Source organism: Pseudophryne corroboree, chromosome 7 (assembly GCF_028390025.1).
Source record: "Pseudophryne corroboree isolate aPseCor3 chromosome 7, aPseCor3.hap2, whole genome shotgun sequence".
Lineage (NCBI taxonomy): Eukaryota > Metazoa > Chordata > Amphibia > Anura > Myobatrachidae > Pseudophryne > Pseudophryne corroboree.
In genome coordinates, this window is record NC_086450.1 from 12921108 (window position 1) to 12944673 (window position 23566).

At 48.4% G+C, this 23566-nt stretch overlaps 1 protein-coding gene and 2 pseudogenes across 5 annotated transcripts in view; 1 reads left to right on the forward strand and 2 right to left on the reverse strand.

Moving 5' to 3' along the window:
- Positions 1-23566, reverse strand: part of ADAM23 (ADAM metallopeptidase domain 23) — a 282388-nt gene that overhangs the window by 56094 nt on the left and 202728 nt on the right. For all 5 annotated transcript variants that reach the window (XM_063932697.1, XM_063932698.1, XM_063932699.1 and 2 more), the window contains exons 16-20: positions 20386-20457; positions 16593-16697; positions 16366-16446; positions 12303-12353; positions 1450-1513 (exon numbers count right to left, since the gene is read on the reverse strand). In XM_063932697.1, coding sequence (XP_063788767.1) covers positions 1450-1513; positions 12303-12353; positions 16366-16446; positions 16593-16697; positions 20386-20457 — 373 coding nt within the window. The remainder of the gene's footprint in view (positions 1-1449; positions 1514-12302; positions 12354-16365; positions 16447-16592; positions 16698-20385; positions 20458-23566) is intronic.
- On the reverse strand, positions 3171-3289 carry LOC134946260 (5S ribosomal RNA; annotated as a pseudogene).
- Positions 11061-11179, forward strand: LOC134946261 (5S ribosomal RNA; annotated as a pseudogene).

The window sequence follows — 23566 nt, forward strand, 5'->3', positions numbered from 1 at the left end:
GAAAACTTATAATAATAATGATATTTAATACTTTTTTATGATATTCTACTGTATATAACATTACATCGAATGAGGTATCTACTGTATATGAGCGCACAGTATAGTTTTTGCAGTGGAAATCCGCAGTTTGGAAGGTTTCTCCTATTTATGATCGCACAAATGTGTGCGTGTTATGCACTAATGCAGGCATTCCCAACCACGGTCCTCGAGGCACACCAACAGGGCAGGTTTTAGTGATATCCAGGCTTCAGCACAGATGGTTAAATCAAAATAACTGAGCTACTAATTAAGTCACCTGTGTTCAAGCCTGGATATCACTAAAACCAGGACTGTTAGTGTGCCTTGAGGACCGAGGTTGGGAAACACTGGACTAATGTGTGAGAGTTGTACTTTTTATTTTCATTTACCAAAAATACTTATTTCATAGCTCTAAGGGTAACTATGGGGGTGATTCCGAGTTGTTCGCTCACTAGCAGATTTTAGCAGCATTGCACACGCTAGGCCGCCGCCCTCTGGGAGTGTATCTTAGCTTAGCAGAATAGCGAACGAAAGATTTGCAGAATTGCGAATAGAAAATTCTTAGCAGTTTCTGAGTAGCTCCAGACCTACTCACAGATTGTGATCAGCTCAGGCCGCTTCGTTCCTGGTTTGACGTCACAAACACGCCCTGCGTTCGGCCAGCCACTCCCCCGTTTCTCCAGACACTCCCGCGTTTTTTCCTGGCACGCCTGCATTTTTCCGCACACTCCCAGAAAACGCTCAGTTTCTGCCCAGAAACACCCACTTCCTGTCAATCACACTCCGATCACTTCAACGATGAAAATTCTTCGTTCGGACGTGAGTAAATCTACTAAGTTTTGTGCTAAAATACTTACCGCATGCGCACTGCGTACCATGCGCATGCGCATTTTTGCCTTAATCGCTCCGTTGCGAAAATCGGCAACGAGCGAACAACTCGGAATGACCCCCTATGTACAATGGCAACAACAACTAAAGATAATGGCTGTTTCATGTAATATAACGACGGCAGGGTTATTAATAAACATCTGTACTACTATCAATACCTAAGGTTTTAACAAAGTTCAGGAGGGAAACATTCTTCAAAGGAAGAGAAGTATTAGAACTCGAGGACATACACTGAGACTGGAGGGGGGGAGGTTCAGGGGAAATTTAAGGAAAAATTACTTCACAGAAAGGGTAGTGGATAAGTGGAATAGTCTCCCATCAGAGGTGGTAGAGGCTAAGACTGTAGAGCAATGTAAACATGCTTGGGATAGACATATGAATATCCTTACAAAGAATTAAGGTTCAAAAAGGGTTGAGATTACCTAAAGAATAAAAAAAAGGGGCAGACTAGATGGGCCAAGTGGTTCTTATCTGCCGTCAAATTCTATGTTTCTATGTAATACACACAAAACAGGTTACACAAGAATGTGACCGGTCACTTACTCTGTCCCCAGATGTGTTTGCACTGATTGTCTCTCGTCTTACATTCACCATTATAACAGCGTCCCTAAAACATATGTCATACGATCAGAAAATGTGCAAAAAACAGCAAAATAACATAAAATTCAATATAATAAAAGGATAATGCTGCTTATCACCTCTATGGGGAGAATTCAAGTGTTCTGCCCGCAAGCGGCCACTAGATGGGGGCCTAATGGAGCAATTCAAATGTTTCTCCATTCGGAGTAGGAAAGGGTGGTAAACAAAGGTGTCACTGTGCCCTCTCCTGGCTCCTGCTAAACAGCTAGACCAGGGAAGGGATGGGCTAATACTCCAGGCCCCACTGCTGTAAGGCCTTGGCATTTCCCGCATGCCTGCGCATTCACCCAGTCTCCAGCCTGTTTCTAGGACACCCCCAGGAGGCAGCAGAACACCAGCACGACTTCAGATCCTAGTAAAACACCCAGTACACCACCCGAACGGATGCCAGTAGCCATATTGTACCAGTGACAAGTTATTTCACAGGTCTTTGTCCTACCAAGCACCGTAGGCCCTGTCAGTGTTGGGCTTCTTTATCGGACCATCCCCCAGTTTGAGACTGTACTGGTAGTGTACCATCTGTATAAGCGGTTAGATCCCCAGCAATAGTGGGCAGTCCATACATCGCTGTACCATGCCCATTTACCTGTTGTGATTTTGTGTGATTAGTAGACGCATTGCGTACCTGGCCTCCTGTCAGACTGCGGCGTTGCGGCATGCACAGGAAGTTTGCTGTGAGCCTGTCGGTATGGCAATGCCACTGCAGGGAGAAAGGTATCTTCTCCGCAGGGATCCACACGAAGCTCAGTCGCCTCCTGTTCTGGGTCACTCCGGGGTAAAACAAATTTCAGAAGCCTACACGAGCTCAGAGAAAGACTTGTCCGGGATGTGGGGACCCTCGTCCCAGTCAGGTCTTCCACAATGAGTAATAACTGGTTTGGGCTAGGGGCCTTTAGACGGATTCTGCTGCACAGAGAGGGGCCAGCATGGCGGCCCAGGCGCTCGGAGGAGGTGAGGGACAGCCAAACACTGCAGACAATACTCATTCCGTGTCTTGCTCGGAAATAATTCCTTCATGTATCGGGGGTATACCGCACTGGGGAATAATAGCGTATATAATAGATAATATCGTAACCAAAATGTAATGAGTAAAAAGAGAAAACCAATGTTTTCTAATCAATCTTAGATTTGGTGGTGCACCCTGAGTCAGTAATAAAGCATGCAACAGGAAAGGAGAAAAGAAGACTCTTTTGTGGGCGCACTCTTGTATGTGTATGTATAGACGTCTCAGAAGAAACAATAATATTAAAATGTATAATTTTTATTAGCAAAATCAATAAAATAGAATAGTAGTAGGATATATTGTCAAAAAATGGAAACAGAAAAGAAGGGGGGTAGGGGAACACAGAACAAATGATAACAGTGTAAATACTAAATAACAGTTCTGGACTGCCTGGGTTAGAAAATACAGAATAATCACAAATGAATGCCTGAAGAAAAAAACAAAAACAAAAAAAAACTTTATGAGTCCTGAATAGGTATATGGATCAAATAGCACCTAAATTAGGTTAAATGAATTGTCAGCTACATCTCTTGTGAGTAGTATTGAGAGGAAAATAGAACAGGCTGAATAAGCAAGATGAATCTGCTGTCAGTGTTAGACGCTGAGCATGACCGTCCAAGGACTTCTACTGAACTGAGTATTCCTCAAGAGTCTCCCACTTGAGTACTAACCCAGCCCAACACTGCTTAGCTTCCAAGATCGGAAGGATTCGGGCGTTGCCAGTGTGGTATGAAAGTAGAAGGAATATTCAATATCGAGGGCTCGGGAATCACTGATGAGAGTTCACGAATTTAGGAAGAAGGAAAGAATAGATAGAGATTAAAGAGGAAAATAGGGGATCTGCTGCCAATGTTAGACAGGGATGAGTATCCCTGAATCAATGGTGAGAGTCCTGAAAAATAGAAAAAGCCGGAAAGAGCAGAAGAGAGGAAAAAATAATCTGTGGTTGTTCACTGAAGAGGTTAAAGGTCGATGAGCTCTAAGTACAATAGATAGTAGTCCAAAAAATGACTTATTTCAGATATGCCTTCAAATTGCAGGGTACTTTAAGTACCTGTGGTGTTTATAATACCAAATGTCTGGAGAAGCTGATTGTACACGATTGGTAAGAAAGTGAATGAGATTTAAACCATAAAAGAATATCTAGTTCATACTTGACAGATTGATATCATGTGTCTCCAAGGAATGTCATGTAGAGAAATTGGCCAAATAGTAGCTAATTTGTGGCAACAATTCTATAATAAGGAGAAAGATAAATAGTAGGTTTTAAGTCTCAATGGGGTCGATTCTATTCGGCAATTTAAGAATAGCGCCGGGAATTAGCTCCCGACGCTATTCAATTCAGCTCCAGTTAAGTCGGCGATGTCCCGTTCTCGCCGACTTAACAGGTAGTTTTGTCGGGAGAACGGGCATTCTCCGACTTAACTACCCGCGGCGATGCTGATTCCCGACAGAATCAGCCTCGCGCCGGCCGCGAGGCAACACTTTTGTCGGGTTTCTTCTCTCATCCCCCGGAGATGAGAGAAGAATTCCCGACAATTGCGGGTCACTAGCAGCTGAATTGAATAGCGTCGGGAGCTAATTCCCTGCGCTATTCTTAAGTTGCCGAATAGAATCGACCCCAATGATATCAGAGCTGCAGAAATAGGTTAAATGACCATAGAAGATAATGCTACTGTGAACATGCTCTCCAAATAGATTTAGAGAAGAACAGAAAGAAAAGAGAAATTCTTGAAACATACTGAACCAGTGATATGTAGTTGATATGTCAGATTTATAACTGACCAAAGCTCTAATACCCCAGTATAGCTCAACAATAATAAGAATTTACTTACCGATAATTCTATTTCTCGGAGTCCGTAGTGGATGCTGGGGTTCCTGAAAGGACCATGGGGAATAGCGGCTCCGCAGGAGACAGGGCACAAAAAGTAAAGCTTTAGGATCAGGTGGTGTGCACTGGCTCCTCCCCCTATGACCCTCCTCCAAGCCTCAGTTAGGATACTGTGCCCGGACGAGCGTACACAATAAGGAAGGATTTATGAATCCCGGGTAAGACTCATACCAGCCACACCAATCACACTGTAAAACCTGTGATCTGAACCCAGTTAACAGTATGATAACAGCGGAGCCTCTGAAAGATGGCTCACAACAATAATAACCCGATTTTTGTAACTATGTACAAGTATTGCAGATAATCCGCACTTGGGATGGGCGCCCAGCATCCACTACGGACTCCGAGAAATAGAATTATCGGTAAGTAAATTCTTATTTTCTCTATCGTCCTAGTGGATGCTGGGGTTCCTGAAAGGACCATGGGGATTATACCAAAGCTCCCAAACGGGCGGGAGAGTGCGGATGACTCTGCAGCACCGAATGAGAGAACTCCAGGTCCTCCTTAGCCAGGTTATCAAATTTGTAGGATTTTACAAACGTGTTTGCCCCTGACTAAATAGCCGCTCGGCAAAGTTGTAAAGCCGAGACCCCTCGGGCAGCCGCCCAAGATGAGCCCACCTTCCTTGTGGAATGGGCATTTACATATTTTGGCTGTGGCAGGCCTGCCACAGAATGTGCAAGCTGAATTGTATTACACATCCAACTAGCAAAAGTCTGCTTAGAAGCAAGAGCACCCAGTTTGTTGGGTGCATACAGGATAACAGCAAGTCAGTTTTCCTGACTCCAGCCGTCCTGGAACCTATATTTTCAGGGCCCTGACCACATCTAGCAACTTGGAGTCCTCCAAGTCCCTAGTAGGCGCAAGACACCACAATAAGCTGGTTCAGGTGAAACACTGACACCACCTTAGGGAGAGAACTGGGGACGAGTCCGCAGCTCTGCCCTGTCCGAATGGACAAACAGATATGGGCTTTTTTGAGAAAAAAAACACCAATTTGACACTCGCCTGGTCCAGGCCAGGTCCAAGAGCATGTTCACTTTTCATGTGAGATGCTTCAAATCCACAGATTTGACTGGTTTTAAACCAATGTGTTTTGAGGAATCCCAGAACTACGTTGAGATCCCACAGTGCCACTGGAGGCACAAAAGGGGGTTGTATATGCAATACTCCCTTGACAAACTTCTGGACTTCAGGAACTGAAGCCAATTCTTTCTGGAAGAAAAATCGACAGGGCCGAAATTTGAACCTTAATGGACCCCAATTCGAGGCCCATAGACACTCCTGTTTGCAGGAAATGCAGGAATCGACCGAGTTGAAATTTCTTCGTGGGGCCTTCCTGGCCTCACACTACGCAACATATTTTCGCCACATGTGGTGATAATGTTGTGCGGTCACCTCCTTTCTGGCTTTGACCAGGGTAGGAATGACCTCTTCCTGAATGCCTTTTCCCTTAGGATCCGGCGTTCCACCGCCATGCCGTCAAACGCAGCTGCGGTAAGTCTTGGAACAGACATGGTACTTGCTGAAACAAGTCCCTTCTTAGCGGCAGAGGCCATAAGTCCTCTGTGAGCATCTCTTGAAGTTCCGGGTACCAAGTCCTTCTTGGCCAATCCGGAGCCATGAGTATAGTTCTTACTCCTCTACGTCTTATAATTCTCAGTACCTTAGGTATGAAAAGCAGAGGATGGAACACATACACCGACTGGTACACCCACGGTGTTACCAGAACGTCCACAGCTATTGCCTGAGGGTCTCTTAACCTGGCGCAATACCTGTCCCGTTTTTTGTTCAGACGGGACGCCATCATGTCCACCTTTGGTAATTCCCAACGGTTTACAATCATGTGGAAAACTTCCCCATGAAGTTCCCACTCTGCCGGGTGGAGGTCGTGCCTACTGAGGAAGTCTGCTTCCCAGTTTCCATTCCCGGAATGAAACACTGCTGACAGTGCTATCACATGATTTTCCGCCCAGCGAAAAGTCCTTGCAGTTTTTGCCACTGCCCTCCTGCTTCTTGTGCCGCCCTGTCTATTTACGTGGGCGACTGCCGTGATGTTTTATCCCACTGGATCAATAACGGCTGACCTTGAAGCAGAGGTCTTGCTAAGCTTAGAGCATTATAAATTTACCCTTAGCTATATTTATGTGGAGAAAAGTCTCCAGACTTGATCACACTCCCTGGAAATTTTTTCCTTGTGTGACTGCTCCCCAGCCTCTCGGGCTGGCCTCCGTGGTCACCAACATCCAAAACTGAATGCCGAATCTGCGGCCCTCTAGAAGATGAGCACTCTGTAACCACCACAGGAGAGACACCCTTGTCCTTGGATATAGGGTTATCCGCTGATGCATCTGAAGATGCGATCCGGACCATTTGCCCAGCAGATCCCACTGAAAAGTTCTTGCATGAAATCTGCCGACTGGAATTGCTTCAAAGGAAGTCACCATTTTTTTACCATGGCCCTTGTGCAATGATGCACTGATTTTAGGAGGTTCCTGACTATCTCGGATAACTCCCTGGCTTTCTCTTCCGGGAGAAACACCTTTTTCTGGACTGTGTCCAGAATCATCCCTAAGCACAGGAGACTTGTTGTCGGGATCAGCTGCGATTTTGGAATATTTAGAATCCACCCCTGCTGTTGTAACAGTATCCGAGATAGTGCTACTCCGACCTCCAACTGTTCCCTGGACTTTGCCCTTATCAGGAGATCGTCCAAGTAAGGGATAATTAAGACGCCTTTTCTTCGAAGAAGAACCATCATTTCGGCCATTACCTTGGTAAAGACCCGGGGTGCCGTGGACAATCCAAACGGCAGCGTCTGAAACTGATAGTGACAGTTCTGTACCACGAACCTGAGGTACCCTTAGTGAGAAGGGCAAATTTGGGACATGGAGGTAAGCATCCCTGATGTCTCGGGACACCATATAGTCCCCTTCTTCCCGGTTCGTTATCACTGCTCTGAGTGACTCCATCTTGACTTGAACCTTTGTAAGTGTTCAAATTTTTTTAGATTTAGAATAGGTCTCACCTAGCCTTCTGGCTTCAGTACCACAATATAGTGTGGAATAATACCCCTTTTCTTGTTGTAGGAGGGGTAATTTAATTATCACCTGCTGGGAATACAGCTCGTGAATTTTTTCCCATACTGCCTCCTTGTCGGAGGGAGACCTTGGTAAAGCAGACTTCAGGAGCCTGCGCAGGGGAAACGTCTCGACATTCCAATCTGTACCCCTGGGATACTACTTGTAGGATCCAGGGGTCCTGTACGGTCTCAGCGTTATGCTGAGAGCTTGTCAGAAGCGGTGGAACGCTTCTGTTTCTGGGAATGGGCTGCCTGCTGCAGTCTTCTTCCCTTTCCTCTATCCCTGGGCAGATATGACTCTTATAGGGACGAAAGGACTGAAGCTGAAAAGACGGTGTCTTTTTCTGCAGAGATGTGACTTAGGGAAAAAAACGGTGGATTTTCCAGCAGTTGCCGTGGCCACCAGGTCCGATGGACCGACCCCAAATAACTCCTCTTCCTTTATACGGCAATACACCTTTGTGCCGTTTGGAATCTGCATCACCTGACCACTGTCGTGTCCATAAACATCTTCTGGCAGATATGGACATCGCACTTACTCTTGATGCCAGAGTGCAAATATCCCTCTGTGCATCTCGCATATATAGAAATGCATCCTTTAAATGCTCTATAGTCAATAAAATACTGTCCCTGTCAAGGGTATCAATATTTTTAGTCAGGGAATCCGACCAAGCCACCCCAGCTCTGCACATCCAGGCTGAGGCGATCGCTGGTCGCAGTATAACACCAGTATGTGTGTATATACTTTTTATGATATTTTCCAGCCTCCTGTCAGCTGGCTCCTTGAGGACGGCCCTATCTATAGACGGTACCGCCACTTGTTCTGATAAGCGTGTGAGCGCCTTATCCACCCTAAGGGGTGTTTCCCAACGCGCCCTAACTTCTGGCGGGAAAGGGTATACCGCCCATATTTTCTATCGGGGGGAACCCACGCATCATCACACACTTCATTTAATTTATCTGATTCAGGAAAAACTACGGTAGTTTTTTCACATCCCACATAATACCCTCTTTTGTGGTACTTGTAGTATCAGAAATATGTAACACCTCCTTCATTGCCCTTAACGTGTGGCCCTAATAAGGAATACGTTTGTTTATTCACCGTCGACACTGGATTCAGTGTCTCTGTCTGTGTCTGTGTCGACCGACTAAAGTAAACGGGCGTTTTAAAACCCCTGACGGTGTTTTTGAGACGTCTGGACCGGTACTAATTGTTTGTCGGCCGTCTTATGTCGTCAACCGACCTTGCTGCGTGTTGACATTATCACGTAATTCCCTAAATAAGCCATCCATTCCGGTGTCGACTCCCTAGAGAGTGACATCACCATTACAGGCAATTGCTCCGCCTCCTCACCAACATCGTCCTCATACATGTCGACACACACGTACCGACACACAGCACACACACAGGGAATGCTCTGATAGAGGACAGGACCTACTAGCCCTTTGGAGAGACAGAGGGAGAGTTTGCCAGCACACACCAAAAACGCTATAATTATATAGGGACAACCTTATATAAGTGTTTTCCCTTATAGCATCTTTTTTATATATTTCTAACGCCAAATTAGTGCCCCCCCTCTCTGTTTTAACCCTGTTTCTGTAGTGCAGTGCAGGGGAGAGCCTGGGAGCCTTCCCTCCAGCCTTTCTGTGAGGGAAAATGGCGCTGTGTGCTGAGGAGATAGGCCCCGCCCCTTTTTCGGCGGCCTCGTCTCCCGCTCTTAACGGATTCTGGCAGGGGTTAAATATCTCCATATAGCCCCCGGAGGCTATATGTGAGGTATTTTTTGCCAAAAATAGGTTTTCATTGCCTCCCAGGGCGCCCCCCTTCCAGCGCCCTGCACCCTCAGTGACTGCCGTGTGAAGTGTGCTGAGAGGAAATGGCGCACAGCTGCAGTGCTGTGCGCTACCTTAAGAAGACTGAGGAGTCTTCATGCCGCCGATTCTGGACCTTCTTCTTGTTTCAGCATCTGCAAGGGGGCCGGCGGCGAGGCTCCGGTGACCATCCAGGCTGTACCTGTGATCGTCCCTCTGGAGCTAATGTCCAGTAGCCAAAGAAGCCAATCCATCCTGCACGCAGGTGAGTTCACTTCTTCTCCCCTAAGTCCCTCGTTGCAGTGATCCTGTTGCCAGCAGGACTCACTGTAAAATAAAAAACCTAAGCTAAACTTTTCTAAGCAGCTCTTTAGGAGAGCCACCTAGATTGCACCCTTCTCGGCCGGGCACAAAAATCTAACTGAGGCTTGGAGGAGGGTCATAGGGGGAGGAGCCAGTGCACACCACCTGATCCTAAAGCTTTACTTTTTGTGCCCTGTCTCCTGCGGAGCCGCTATTCCCCATGGTCCTTTCAGGAACCCCAGCATCCACTAGGACGATAGAGAAATTAGATATCATGAGATAGAAAGCCGCTGTACGTCGGCTGCCTATAAAGACAGGTCTTTTTAGAATCAAAAGACTAGTGGCTATCATAAGCCTGATATAAATCCATTTTATGAGGCAGTATGTGTAGCGAGCACCGGAATGGATATAAGAGAAATAGAATACAGTTGTGCAGATGTTACCCGGGATGGAGGCAGGGTACAGTGTATACAGGAGATGTCCGTATCAAGATCCAGGCGTGTCGCGAATGCGGGATACAGTGTGTGCTGCGGTTACAGAGTGCGATGTGACCGCAGGGCTGAACAGTCTATAAGGTCTGTATCAGAGATGAAGTCTGTTGAAGTCTGTATCTGACAGAGGACACAATGTCCGGTACCCGTAATGAGGCATGCTGTGGTTGCGGGATGTTACGTGACTGCAGAGCTGGACAGTCTGTCTGGGTCCGAGTCAGAGGTGGGGCGCAATGCCGGATGTCACGTTGCGGCAGTGCATGGCGGACCGAGGATGTCAGATGGACGCTGGGCTGGATGAGACGGGGCTGCACAAGGTTCAGGCTATCCGGAGTCGGCTGTACCCCAGGCAGTGAGTGTGGAAGACGCGTTTCGCCCGTTCTCCAGGCTTGGTCACTTCCTGTCACTTCAAGTGACCATGCCCGGAGAACGGGCTTATTAATTGTTGCCACAAATTAGCTACTATTTGGCCAATTTCTCTACATGACATTCCTTGGAGACACATGATATCAATCTGTCAGTATGAACTAGATATTCTTTTATGGTTTAAATCTCATTCACTTTCTTACCAATCGTGTACAATCAGCTTCTCCAGACATTTGGTATTATAAACACCACAGGTACTTAAAGTACCCTGCAATCTGAAGGCATATCTGAAATAATTCATTTTTTGGACTACTATCTATTGTACTTAGAGCTCATCGACCTTTAACCTCTTCAGTGAACAACCACAGATTATTTTTTCCTCTCTTCTGCTCTTTCCGGCTTTTTCTATTTTTCAGGACTCTCACCATTGATTCCGGGATACTCATCCCTGTCTAACATTGGCAGCAGATCCCCTATTTTCCTCTTTAATCTCTATCTATTCTTTCCTTCTTCCTAAATTCGTGAACTCTCATCAGTGATTCCCGAGCCCTCGACATTGAATATTCCTTCTACTTTCATACCACACTGGCAACGCCCGAATCCTTCCGATCTTGGAAGCTAAGCAGTGTTGGGCTGGGTTAGTACTCAAGTGGGAGACTCTTGAGGAATACTCAGTTCAGTAGAAGTCCCTGGACGGTCATGCTCAGCGTCTAACACTGACAGCAGATTCATCTTGCTTATTCAGCCTGTTCTATTTTCCTCTCAATACTACTCACAAGAGATGTAGCTGACAATTCATTTAACCTAATTTAGGTGCTATTTGATCCATATACCTATTCAGGACTCATATAGTTTTTTTTTGGTTTTTTTTCAGGCATTCATTTGTGATTATTCTGTATTTTCTAACCCAGGCAGTCCAGAACTGTTATTTAGTATTTACACTGTTATCATTTGTTCTGTGTTCCCCTACCCCCCTTCTTTTCTGTTTCCATTTTTTGACAATATATCCTACTACTATTCTATTTTATTGACTTTGCTAATAAAAATTATACATTTTAATATTATTGTTTCTTCTGAGACGTCTATACATACACATACAAGAGTGCGCCCACAAAAGAGTCTTCTTTTCTCCTTTCCTGTTGCGGAAATAATTCCTGCCTCTTGTGTTTGGACAGGTTGAGTCACCTGAAGGTACAGAGAAGTCTCGCTGGAGCCTTCGGGTACATGGAGTAAGCCGGGTACCAGCGTGCCATCAGTGTACCCTGGGCGCTGTTACCATGATTCTCGGAACAGGGGGCCACCAAAATCCTCTTGCAGAGCAAACGACTCTTTCTCGGAGACAGCTGGGGGTGCTAATGTAACAGACGGTAAGTGGCCATTATGTTGACATTGAGAATATCGAAACCAAAATATTGATATGGGGGGTAATTCAGATCTGATCTAGATTTAGCACATCTACGATCATTTACTCAGACATGCGGGGGGGCGCCCAGCACAGGGCTATTCCTCCCCACATATCTGGCTCTGCCCCTTCCCCCCCGCACGGGTGCAAAAGCATCGCACAGTGGCACAGCGGCGATGCTTTTGCACCCCGGCGAGTAGCTCCCTGCTAGTGCAGCTCTGCCTATGTACATTGTGCTCAGTAAGGCTACACTGCTGAAGTGATGGGTCAGCGGACATCACTGTGCATTACGACAATAACTTCTATTGCTGCGCACCTCGCCCATCTCCTAGAACTGAATTCACTGACATTAATACACAGGACAAGCAGAATAGATACTACTCAGTGCAGGGGTCTTATCGTGTTACCTGGTTTGAATCGCAGGCATATCCGTCTTGTTTCCGGAGGTTGGGCGGGCACTATAAACACAAAACTGTATTATTTTACACCAAATGGGAAAATGCAGAGATGCCCTATAAATACAGAAACATATCTGAGTCTGTATGTTTATGTAAACTTCAACTAAATGCTTGTATTATTCTTATTATAACTCTCTCCACCCCCCACTTGTGCTCAGTGTGTTTCCTGTCTCCAGTTGTGCTCAGTGTGTTTCCTGTCTCCAGTTGTGCTCAGTGTGTTTCCTGTCTCCAGTTGTGCTCAGTGTGTTTCCTGCCTCCAGCTGTGCTCAGTGTGTTTCCTGCCTCCAGTTGTGCTCAGTGTTTCCTGTCTCCAGCTGTGCTCAGTGTGTTTCCTGTCTCCAGTTGTGCTCAGTGTGTTTCCTGTCTCCAGTTGTGCTCAGTGTGTTTCCTGTCTCCAGCTGTGCTCAGTGTGTTTCCTGTCTCCAGTTGTGCTCAGTGTGTTTCCTGTCTCCAGCTGTGCTCAGTGTGTTTCCTGTCTCCAGTTGTGCTCAGTGTGTTTCCTGTCTCCAGCTGTGCTCAGTGTGTTTCCTGTCTCCAGCTGTGCTCAGTGTGTTTCCTGTCTCCAGTTGTGCTCAGTGTGTTTCCTGTCTCCAGCTGTGCTCAGTGTGTTTCCTGTCTCCAGTTGTGCTCAGTGTGTTTCCTGTCTCCAGCTGTGCTCAGTGTGTTTCCAATCTCCAGCTGTGCTCAGTGTGCTTCCTGCCTCCAGCTGTGCTCAGTGTGTTTCCTGCCTCCAGTTGTGCTCAGTGTTTCCTGTCTCCAGCTGTGCTCAGTGTGTTTCCTGTCTCCAGCTGTGCTCAGTGTGTTTCCTGTCTCCAGTTGAGCTCAGTGTGTTTCCTGTCTCCAGTTGTGCTCAGTGTGTTTCCTGTCTCCAGTTGTGCTCAGTGTGTTTCCTGTCTCCAGCTGTGCTCAGTGTGTTTCCTGTCTCCAGTTGTGCTCAGTGTTTCCAGTCTCCAGTTGTGCTCAGCGCGTTTCCTGTCTCCAGTTGTGCTCAGTGTGTTTCCTGTCTCCAGTTGTGCTTAGTGCATTTCCTGTCTCCAGTTGTGCTCAGTGTGTCTTCTGTCTCCAGCTGTGCTCAGTGTGTTTCCTATCTCCAGTTGTGCTCAGTGTGTTTCCTGTCTCCAGTTGTGCTCAGTGTGTTTCCTGTCTCCAGTTGTGCTCAGTGCGTTTCCTGTCTCCAGCTGTGCTCAGTGCGTTTCCGGTCTCCAGCTGTGCTCAGTGCGTTTCCGGTCTCCAGCTGTGCTCAGTGTGTTTCCTGTCTCCAGTTGTGCTCAGTGCGTTTCCTGTCTCCATTTGTGCTTAGTGCATTTCCTGTCTCCAGTTGTGCTCAGTGTGTCTTCTGTCTCCAGTTGTGCTCAGTGTGTTTTCTGTCTCCAGCTGTGCTCAGTGCGTTTCCTGTCTCCAGCTGTGCTCAGTGTGTTTCCTGTTTCCAGCTGTGCTCAGTGTGTTTCCTGTCTCCAGCTGTGCTCAGTGTTTCCTGTCCACAGTTGTGCTCAGTGTTTCCTGTCCCCAGTTGTGCTCAGTGCGTTTCCTGTCACCAGTTGTGCTCAGTGTTTCCTGTCTCCAGTTGTGCTCAGTGTGTTTCCTGTCTCCAGCTGTGCTCAGTGCATTTCCTGTCACCAGCTGTGCTCAGTGTGTTTCCAGTCTCCAGTTGTGCTCAGTGTGTTTCCAGTCTCCAGTTGTGCTCAGTGTGTTTCCTGTCTCCAGTTGTGCTTAGTGCATTTCCTGTCTCCAGTTGTGCTCAGTGTGTCTTCTGTCTCCAGTTGAGCTCAGTGTGTTTCCTGTCTCCAGCTGTGCTCAGTGCGTTTCCTGTCTCCAGCTGTGCTCAGTGCGTTTCCGGTGTCCAGCTGTGCTCAGTGCATTTCCTGTCTCCAGTTGTGCTCAGTGTTTCCTGTCTCCAGTTGCGCTCAGTGCATTTCCTGTCTCCAGCTGTGCTCAGTGCATTTCCTGTCTCCAGTTGTGCTCAGTGTGTTTCCTGTCTCCAGTTGTGCTCAGTGTGTTTCCTGTCTCCAGCTGTGCTCAGTGTGTTTCCAGTCTCCAGTTGTGCTCAGTGTGTTTCCTGTCTCCAGTTGTGCTTAGTGCATTTCCTGTCTCCAGTTGTGCTCAGTGTGTCTTCTGTCTCCAGTTGTGCTCAGTGTGTTTCCTGTCTCCAGTTGTGCTTAGTGCATTTCCTGTCTCCAGTTGTGCTCAGTGTGTCTTCTGTCTCCAGTTGAGCTCAGTGTGTTTCTTGTCTCCAGCTGTGCTCAGTGCGTTTCCTGTCTCCAGCTGTGCTCAGTGCGTTTCCGGTGTCCAGCTGTGCTCAGTGCATTTCCTGTCTCCAGTTGTGCTTAGTGCATTTCCTGTCTCCAGTTGTGCTCAGTGTGTCTTCTGTCTCCAGTTGAGCTCAGTGTGTTTCTTGTCTCCAGCTGTGCTCAGTGTGTTTCCTGTCTCCAGCTGTGCTCAGTGCGTTTCCTGTCTCCAGTTGTGCTGTGTTTCCTGTCTCCAGTTGTGCTCAGTGTGTCTTCTGTCTCCAGTTGTGCTCAGTGCATTTCCTGTCTCCAGTTGTGCTTAGTGCATTTCCTGTCTCCAGTTGTGCTCAGTGTGTCTTCTGTCTCCAGTTGAGCTCAGTGTGTTTCTTGTCTCCAGCTGTGCTCAGTGTGTTTCCTGTCTCCAGCTGTGCTCAGTGCGTTTCCTGTCTCCAGTTGTGCTGTGTTTCCTGTCTCCAGTTGTGCTCAGTGTTTCCTGTCTCCAGTTGTGCTCAGTGCATTTCCTGTCTCCAGCTGTGCTCAGTGTGTTTCCTGTCTCCAGCTGTGCTCAGTGTGTTTCCTGTCTCCAGTTGTGCTCAGTGTGTTTCCTGTCTCTAGTTGTGCTCAGTGTGTTTCCTGTCTCCAGTTGTGCTCAGTGTGTTTCCTGTCTCCAGTTGTACTCAGTGTGTTTCCTGTCTCCAGTTGTGCTCAGTGTGTTTCCTGTCTCTAGTTGTGCTCAGTGTGTTTCCTGTCTCCAGTTGTGCTCAGTGTGTTTCCTGTCTCCAGTTGTACTCAGTGTGTTTCCTGTCTCCAGTTGTGCTCAGTGTGTTTCCTGTCTCCAGTTGTGCTCAGTGTGTTTCCTGTCTCCAGTTGTGCTCAGTGTTTCCTGTCTCCAGTTTGCTCAGTGTTTCCTATCTCCAGTTGTGCTCAGTGTTTCCTGTCTCCAGTTGTGCTCTCCGTGTTTCCTGTCCTATGCTCTTAGCAGATTGTTCTATATACTGATTCATTCCGGAAGTCGGGTTCTGCGTCAGTGGTCGCTCACAATGTAAGGTTTTATGTTCCCTCATTTTCTGTCACCTTGCACTTTAGAAACCTCAGGTAAGGCTGTCCCTGCAGCACCTGGTTAGTGGAGAACGCAGCAAGCTGTACTGAGAAATATCGACCTGACACCCAAGATAAATGTGATCTGCTTTATAATTCTATTAGATGTTGGGTTCTGCAGACTGGGTGTTGTATAGAAGATTTACAATGTCTAGGTCGACACTAACAAAAGTCGACACAGGAAAGGTTGATAGGTACAAAAGGTCAACACATGACAAGGATGACACGGAAAATGGTTGACACTGCTTTTTTTTGTTATTTTCACCATCAGAGCACAGGGAACCCCAATTAGTGTATCGTGTCCCCTTACATGGCGAGCAAAGTTGCGAGCAAGGTGCCTCGCTCCGCTACCGCTGCGCTTGCCACAGGTTACTATTCCCAATAGTAGTCCACGTGGATAGTAAAGTACGAAAAAGGTGTAAAAAATGCAAAAAAAAAAAACCTCAAAAAGTGGTGTCGACATGTGTCGTACATTGCCTTGTTGACCATTTGAACCTGTCGACCTTTTGCAGCCGTTGACCTTTTGTCCGTGCCGACCTAATGCATGTCAACAATATGGGGTCGACCAATGTCTTGTCAACCTAGACATTATCTAGCTAAACATTAATGTGAAGGATTGGTAGTCTATGTAACAGTCATAAATGGGAACCATTACCAGAGGTGATGGCATAACATAATGATGGCATTACCTGGCCTGAGTCCCCGGTGCAGTGCTCGATGATGTCACATTCATTCACCGCGTAGCGACAGTCATACTCGCGGGGGAGGAACTGCAAGGACAGAATAGCATATACTAGCAGTGCACCAGACGCAGTAATATGTTATGAGATGACACCGCAGACCATATCCTCACCTGGGAGGTGGGAGTTCTGCATCACACATTACAGTAACCGCACCAGGACTTGCCTGTACTCACCAGGCACGAGGTATTACAGCACGGCCCATCGCTGCAGTGCGCCCCATTAGACAGAGAACATTTCTTGCAGCAGTCTCCAGCACAATCCTGGGTTATATGTTTGGTCTGTGAGAAAGGCGGGACACGGACAGCGGTTACTGGAAACGTTTAGAAGATATTGACCCCTATTCTGCCTTATGGGGTACTTCATATGCAGATGTCGCAGCCGCTGGGATATGTAGTAAGGCACCAACTGGGGGCGTTTCACCTCTGACTGATCGGGAGCGCAAGTCGCGTAGCACGGCTGTCAGAATTAAGGGCCTGATTCGTACCTGATCGTAGCCGCTACGATCAGCCACCATGACGTGCGGGGGGGACACCCAGCACAGGGCTAGTCCGCCCCGCATGTCTGGCCCTCCCCCCGCCGCACGGGTGCGATAGCCTCGCACGGCGGCGATGCTATCACACCCAGCAAGTAGGTCCCTACCTGCTGTGCTGGTAGGCGACTTTTTATTCGCCGCATCCCGGGTTGCAGCGGCTGCGTGTGACGTCGCGTAGCGCCGCGGCCCGCCCCGATAGCATCTCTTTCATACACATGCACACTGCAGTGCATGCGCTCTGCGGCACATGCGCGAAAACGCACAGCAGCGTTCAGGTCTGAATTAGCCCCCATGTGCAGTGCAGGTGGGGCAGATGTAACATGTGCAGAGAGAGTTCGATTTGGGTGGGGGGGGGGGTGTTCAAACTGAAATCTAAATTGCAGTGTAAAAATAAAGCAGACAGTATTTACCCTGCACAGAAACAATATAACCCACCCAAATCTAACTCTCTCTGCACATGTTACATCTGCCCCACCTGCACTGCACATGGTTTTACCCATTAGTGAACAAATTTGCTGCTGCGTTCAGATCCGAATTAGGCCCTAAAACGCTGGAAACATTATAACTGTATATGGGATCTATGTCGCCAGCTGTGACCCCCCTTCCCCATCCCGTCTGCATTTCTGCGGCTCCCCCCGTTACCACCCGCAAATGCTCCCTCACTGCCAATCACTTTATGAATGAATCCCGCCTGCGACCACTGTCGTTTATTACCTGAAGCCGCAGGAGAATGACACAAAATGAGACTTTATGTTTGCAGATGATTGAATACTAAGCCAACGTGTTCATCAAACCCTGTATTATACCATCCCCTGTACTATTTATTTCTTCACCTGTCTCATCATGATACATAGTGCTACTCGCTAAGTGATGTATCAGACTTTTCTAAATCTAAACAATAAATAAAGGGGTCATTCTGACCCGTTCGCTCGCTGCTTTTTATCGCAGCCGAGAGAACGGGTACCCACTGCTCATGCGCCACGCCGTAGTGCGCCGGCGCATGCCAGACGGTTGAAGGCCGCAGCTGGGCTGCGATCGCCTCTGCCTGATTGTCATTCGCAGCCCCTGCGGGCCGGGGAGAGACGAGTAGCTCCCAGCCAACACGCTTAATCTGCGCTGGTCGGGAGCTACTCTTGAAGTGCAAAGCCATCGCCGCTGTGTGATGCTGTTGCACTTCTGTGGAGAGGGGGGGGGGGGGGGGGCGGCACTGACATGTGGGGCGGGATAGCCCTGTGCTGGGCGTCCCCCCGCATGTCAGTGTGAATGATCGTAGCTGCGCTAAATTTAGCACAGACACGATCATCTCGGAATGAGAGCCAAAATTCCTAATCCCGTTGCAGAGCATTTGAGGTACTGAAGCTTTAATCTACAGCATTTCAGGTCTTTGCAGGACATTAATCAGAGTTCCTGTTTATGTTATTATTACTCATAGAAATGTATTTGTAATTTATTCATCCTAATAATTATTATCACCGCAGTGTAGCAGGCAATTCATCATTGATTATTTGACACATGCGGAAACACTAATTGTAACTAGTAAGTAACCGGCTCGTTCATTGGTCCCGATTCAGACCTAATCGCTGTTGTTTGAAATTGTACAGCGGCCGATTATCGAATGACTGCGCATGCTTAGGCGCCAAGACAAACAGCAACAGGATGGTGCGAAAATTTCGATCAATAGGCGTACGCAAGGTGATTGTCAGGAAGTGGGCGTTTGTGGGTGGTAAGTGGGTGTTTTCTGGGAGTGTCAGGGAAAACGCAGGCGTTCCTAAGTGTTTTCAGGGTGGGTGTGTGACGTCAGCTCCGGCCCCGATCAGCCTGTGTGTATCGCACTGTAGGAGTAAGTCCTGGCCTGCGCACAGACTGGGAAAATCATTCGATGGTGAGTGAGTTGTCAACGGATTTGCAGATGTCCGCTGTCTGGTGAAGTTTTCGCATGGCGTACGCATGCATTCGCACACTTGCACAGGGCGGGTTTTCACTCTCTATGGGCGGCGGCTATCTGATCACAGAACTCTTCTTGTCAATCTTCTTTGTGGTCGGCTCTGCGACCGCTTCGTTCGTTAGACGCGATGTAACCCGGTGACCCTTGTCGCCGGGCAACATCGCACACGCGCATTGCGGCCGCCGCACATGCGCATGCCGGACCCGTTCGCACTGCAGCGATAAACCGTCATTCCGAGTTGATCGTAGCTGTGCTAAATTTAGCACAGCTACGATCATCTTCCCTGAGATGCGGGGGGACGCCCAGCACAGGGCTAGTCCGCGCCCCGCATATCAGTGCCGCCCCCCCCGCACAAATACAAACGCATTGCACAGCGGCGATGCTTTTGTATTTCTGGAGTAACTCCCGGCCAGCGCAGCTCCTGCGCCTGGCCGGGAGTTGTTTGTCGCTGCCGCTGGCCGCAGTGGCTTCGTGAGACGTCACGCAGCTGCCGCGGCCCGCCATCCCCAACGGTCCGGCCACGCCTGTGTTGGCCGGACCGCGCCCTCTCCCGCCCAGCGACCGCCTCTGTCTCAGAGGCGATCACTAGGCAACGACGACTGCCATGCGCCGGCACACTGCGGCCCCGGTGAATGCACAGTTCCGACCCGATCGCTGCGCTGCAACAAACTGCAGTGAGCGATCGGGTCGGAATGACCTCCTATGCACTAAAGAATCAACATTATTCTGATAGGAGTCTGTCCCTGTGACGTGTTAGAAGTAACCAATGCAATCACTGTATTCCTGGGTCCGGGAACAAGCCGCGCTCCTACCCGTGATTAGACTGCGTGTGTGCGAGAGGAGAGCTCAGAGAACTACACGGAGTGAAGCCCCTATCAAAGAAGATTTGACATTTCAGCGGCCCCCGTAGAGATGTATGGGGGCTGCGTTAGCAGTCAGGAACTGTGGACCGCACACTTCATATGTCCTGGGGATGTTTAATATCGGTGGGTACTCCCCCCAAAATATCATTTGATAAATATGCCCAAAAATACCTTGGGGTAAATTTACTAATATGTGAGTTCTAGTTAAGATGGGATGTTGCCCATAGCAACCAATCAGATTCCAGGTATTATCTTCTAGAAGGTGCTAGACCAGTGGTTCTCAAACTCGGTCCTCAGGACCCCACACAGTGCATGTTTTGCAGGTAACCCAGCAGGTGCACAGGTGTATTAATTACTCACTGACACATTTTAAAAGGTCCACAGGTGGAGCTAATTATTTCACTTGTGATTCTGTGAGGAGACCTGCAAAACATGCACTATGTGGGGTCCTGAGGACCGAGTTTGAGAACCTGTGTGCTAGACAAATGAGAAGTAGAATCTGATTGGATGCTATGGGCAACATACCATCTTAAATAGAACTCCCATCTTAGTAAATTTACTCCCTTGATTAAAATGCATTATTTAAATGTACGTGAATGTCTTCCGCCTTAGAGTTGGCGACTTACCGTCCGTGAACCGCAGTCGCACTCTTCCCCCGGCTCCACGTAACCGTTGCCGCACTCCGTCACTTCAAAGAGCTGTGTGAGAAACGTGACATGAATGAATAGAATATTCCGTCCTCCTGTCCCTATTTATTAGCAATAACAGGGATCATATGAATCTTTCTGGTGATGACGGCGACAGAGACGCTTTGTGCGCAGTTCATTTTGCAATAAGAGAAAAAAACAATAATTTTCAATAACTAAAAGGGGTGTGGTTCATTGGGTCGACCCTAACTAGGTCGACAGTCATTTGGTCGACCACTATTGGTCGACGGTGACTAGGTCGACACCTCAAATAGGTCGACGCTGTCATTAGGTCGACATGGAAAAGATCGACTTAGGAAAAGGTCGACATGCCGTTTTTTTTGTGTCGCCTTCATCATAAAGTGACTGGGAACCCCAATTAATGCACCGTGTCACCTCGCTTCGCTCACCAGGCTTTGGCTAAGGAGCCTCGAACCGCTACCGCTGCGCTCAGCACAGATTACTATTCCCAATCGTAGTCCACGTGGATCGGAAAATATGAAAAAGTTCAAAAAATTAATTGTGAAAAACTCATGTCGACCTACTGACCATGTCGACCTAAAGCATGTTGTCCAATAGTGGTCGAACTAATGACTGTCGACCTAAGTGTGGTCGACCTAAAGACCGGATATCAAAAAGAAGAATCTCAAGGGCTACCGGCACCGCTAGCGTCAAGTTACCGGGGAAACCAGGAAGCAGACTGCACCCTGGACAGGATCGGTGGGTATCCGGTCATTAGGTCGATAAGACGTAGGTCGACAGTGTCTAGGTCGACCACTATTGGTCGACAGTAACTAGGTCGGCAGGGATTCTAGGTCGAAATGTTCTATGTCGACAGGTCGAAAGGTCAACATAAGTTGTTTTTTTAATTCTTACTTTTTCATACTTTACGATCCACGTGGACTACGACTGGGAACTGTAACCTTGCCCGAAGCCGCGAGCCATGCGAGGGGACGCGGTGCACTAATTAGGGTTCCCGGTCATTGTATGGCAAAAAAAGTCATCAAAAAAGATTAAAAAACTCATGTCGACCTTTTGACCTGTTGACCTAGACCAGGTCGACCTAGAATCCCTGTCGACCTAGTTACTGTCGACCAATAGTGGTCGACCTAGACACTGTCGACCTAAGTGTGGTCGACCCTCCATACCACCCCCGGATGGGGGAACTGCCGGGAGCACTCATACAGACAATGTACAGCATACTGCATCCGGGGGCCGGGAGCAGAAGTGACGGAAGAGACGAGCGCGCACATGCGGGAGGAGGCTGGGGATCAGGAAGCGGCGCCGGGCTGAGTGGGCTGAGCGCTGCGTACAGTGGAGCGGGCAGCAGGAGGATCGCTGCCGTGTGTGTGGTAGTGAGTGACATTGTGTGAGTGCGAGGGGCCGTTGCTGCCACCGCGGCTTGTGGAGTGAGTGAGCAAGTAAGTGTGTGAGGGCCACGTTTACATGTGTGTGAAAGTGTGTGAAAGAGTGAAGTGTGAGGGCTGCTGGGTGAGTGAGTGTGCGCTGCAGAGGGTGAGAAAGTGTGTGAGTGCTGCTGCTGCTGCAGGGTGAGGGTGAGTGAGTGTGCGCTGCTGGGGGAGGGAAAGTGTGTGAGTGCTGCTGCAGGGTGAGAGTGAGTGAGTGTGCGCTGCTGGGGGAGAGAAAGTGTGTGAGTGCTGCTGCTGCTGGGTAAGTGAGTGTGCGCTGCTGGGGGAGAGAAAGTGTGTGAGTGCTGCTGCTGCAGGGTGAGAGTGAGTGAGTGTGCGCTGCTGGGGGAGGGAAAGTGTGTGAGTGCTGCTGCAGGGTGAGAGTGAGTGAGTGTGCGCTGCTGGGGGAGAGAAAGTGTGTGAGTGCTGCTGCTGCTGGGTAAGTGAGTGTGCGCTGCTGGGGGAGAGAAAGTGTGTGAGTGCTGCTGCTGCTGGGTAAGTGAGTGTGCGCTGCTGGGGGAGAGAAAGTGTGTGAGTGCTGCTGCTGCTGGGTGAGTGAGTGTGCGCTGCTGCAGCCACAGCCTGCGTGAGAGAGGTCTGCGGACTGTGGACGAAGTAGGTGCCGACCCAGTGTGAATACATATGCACGAGATGTGTGTGAACAGTTGCCCTGGAAGCCCGGGTCACTGATCTAGAGCAGACTGTTACGTGACTGAGGGGTATTCAGAACGGTGTAGGCGTTGCAGGGGGGACACCGGTAGATGAGGATAATCAGGTAGCCAGCTGGGTCACGGTTAGAAGGAAGAAAAAGAGGGGGAGGCTCGACATCTCTGAACTATCAAACCCCAACAAATTTGCTCGATTGGACGAGGATTTGGTGAATGACGGAAATGACGGAGGAATGACGGTGAGGAAATGACGAAGCCGAAGTAGACTGTTCCCTCTAGCAACCGGAGGAGTGGTCGCTCTGGCTCAGATGGGATGAAAGCTAGATAGGCACCCAGGCAGATGGTGGTGGTAGGGGATTCTATCATTAGGAAGGCAGATAGGGCAATCTGCTACCGGGATCGTGATCGTCGTATGGTCTGTCGTCTCCCGGGTGTTCGGGTACGGCACATTGCGGACTGGGTAGATAGATTGTTGGGAGGGGCTAGGAATGGCCCGGTGGTCTTGGTGCACGTTGGCACCAACGACAAAGTAAGTGGTCGGTGGGAATGTCCTTAGTTAGTAGGTTGGAGGAGCTATTAAACTAGGAGCTGGGGGGGAGGGTTTAGTTAGGAACTATGGGTCATGCAGCGAGAATAGTAAGGATGGTGGTAGTGAGCTAAATAGGGGTGGAGGGAAAGAGTAGCCGGCAAGGACAAGGGTATTTACATGGGTTCTAAAAAGGGTATTAACAAAGGTATTGCCAAAACATTAACTAACAACAATTATGTGTCATCATTACAGCATATAGAAAATGATGTACGGAGTATAAGGGAAAATACTTATGTCAGGGTGGAGAGTTTAGGCCGAAACATTGGGTTGATCAAAGAGAAGAGTAAGGTGGGCAGTATTAAGTATGGTGGGTGTGGAGAGGGAGCGAGAAGAACAGTCTGTTTCAGTAACTCTAGGGATACTCTAGTAAACCATGATAGGATACCTTTAAAAGAACAAACGGACAAGGGAACCGCTAAACTAAAATGTATGCTTGCAAGCGCAAAAAGCCTAGC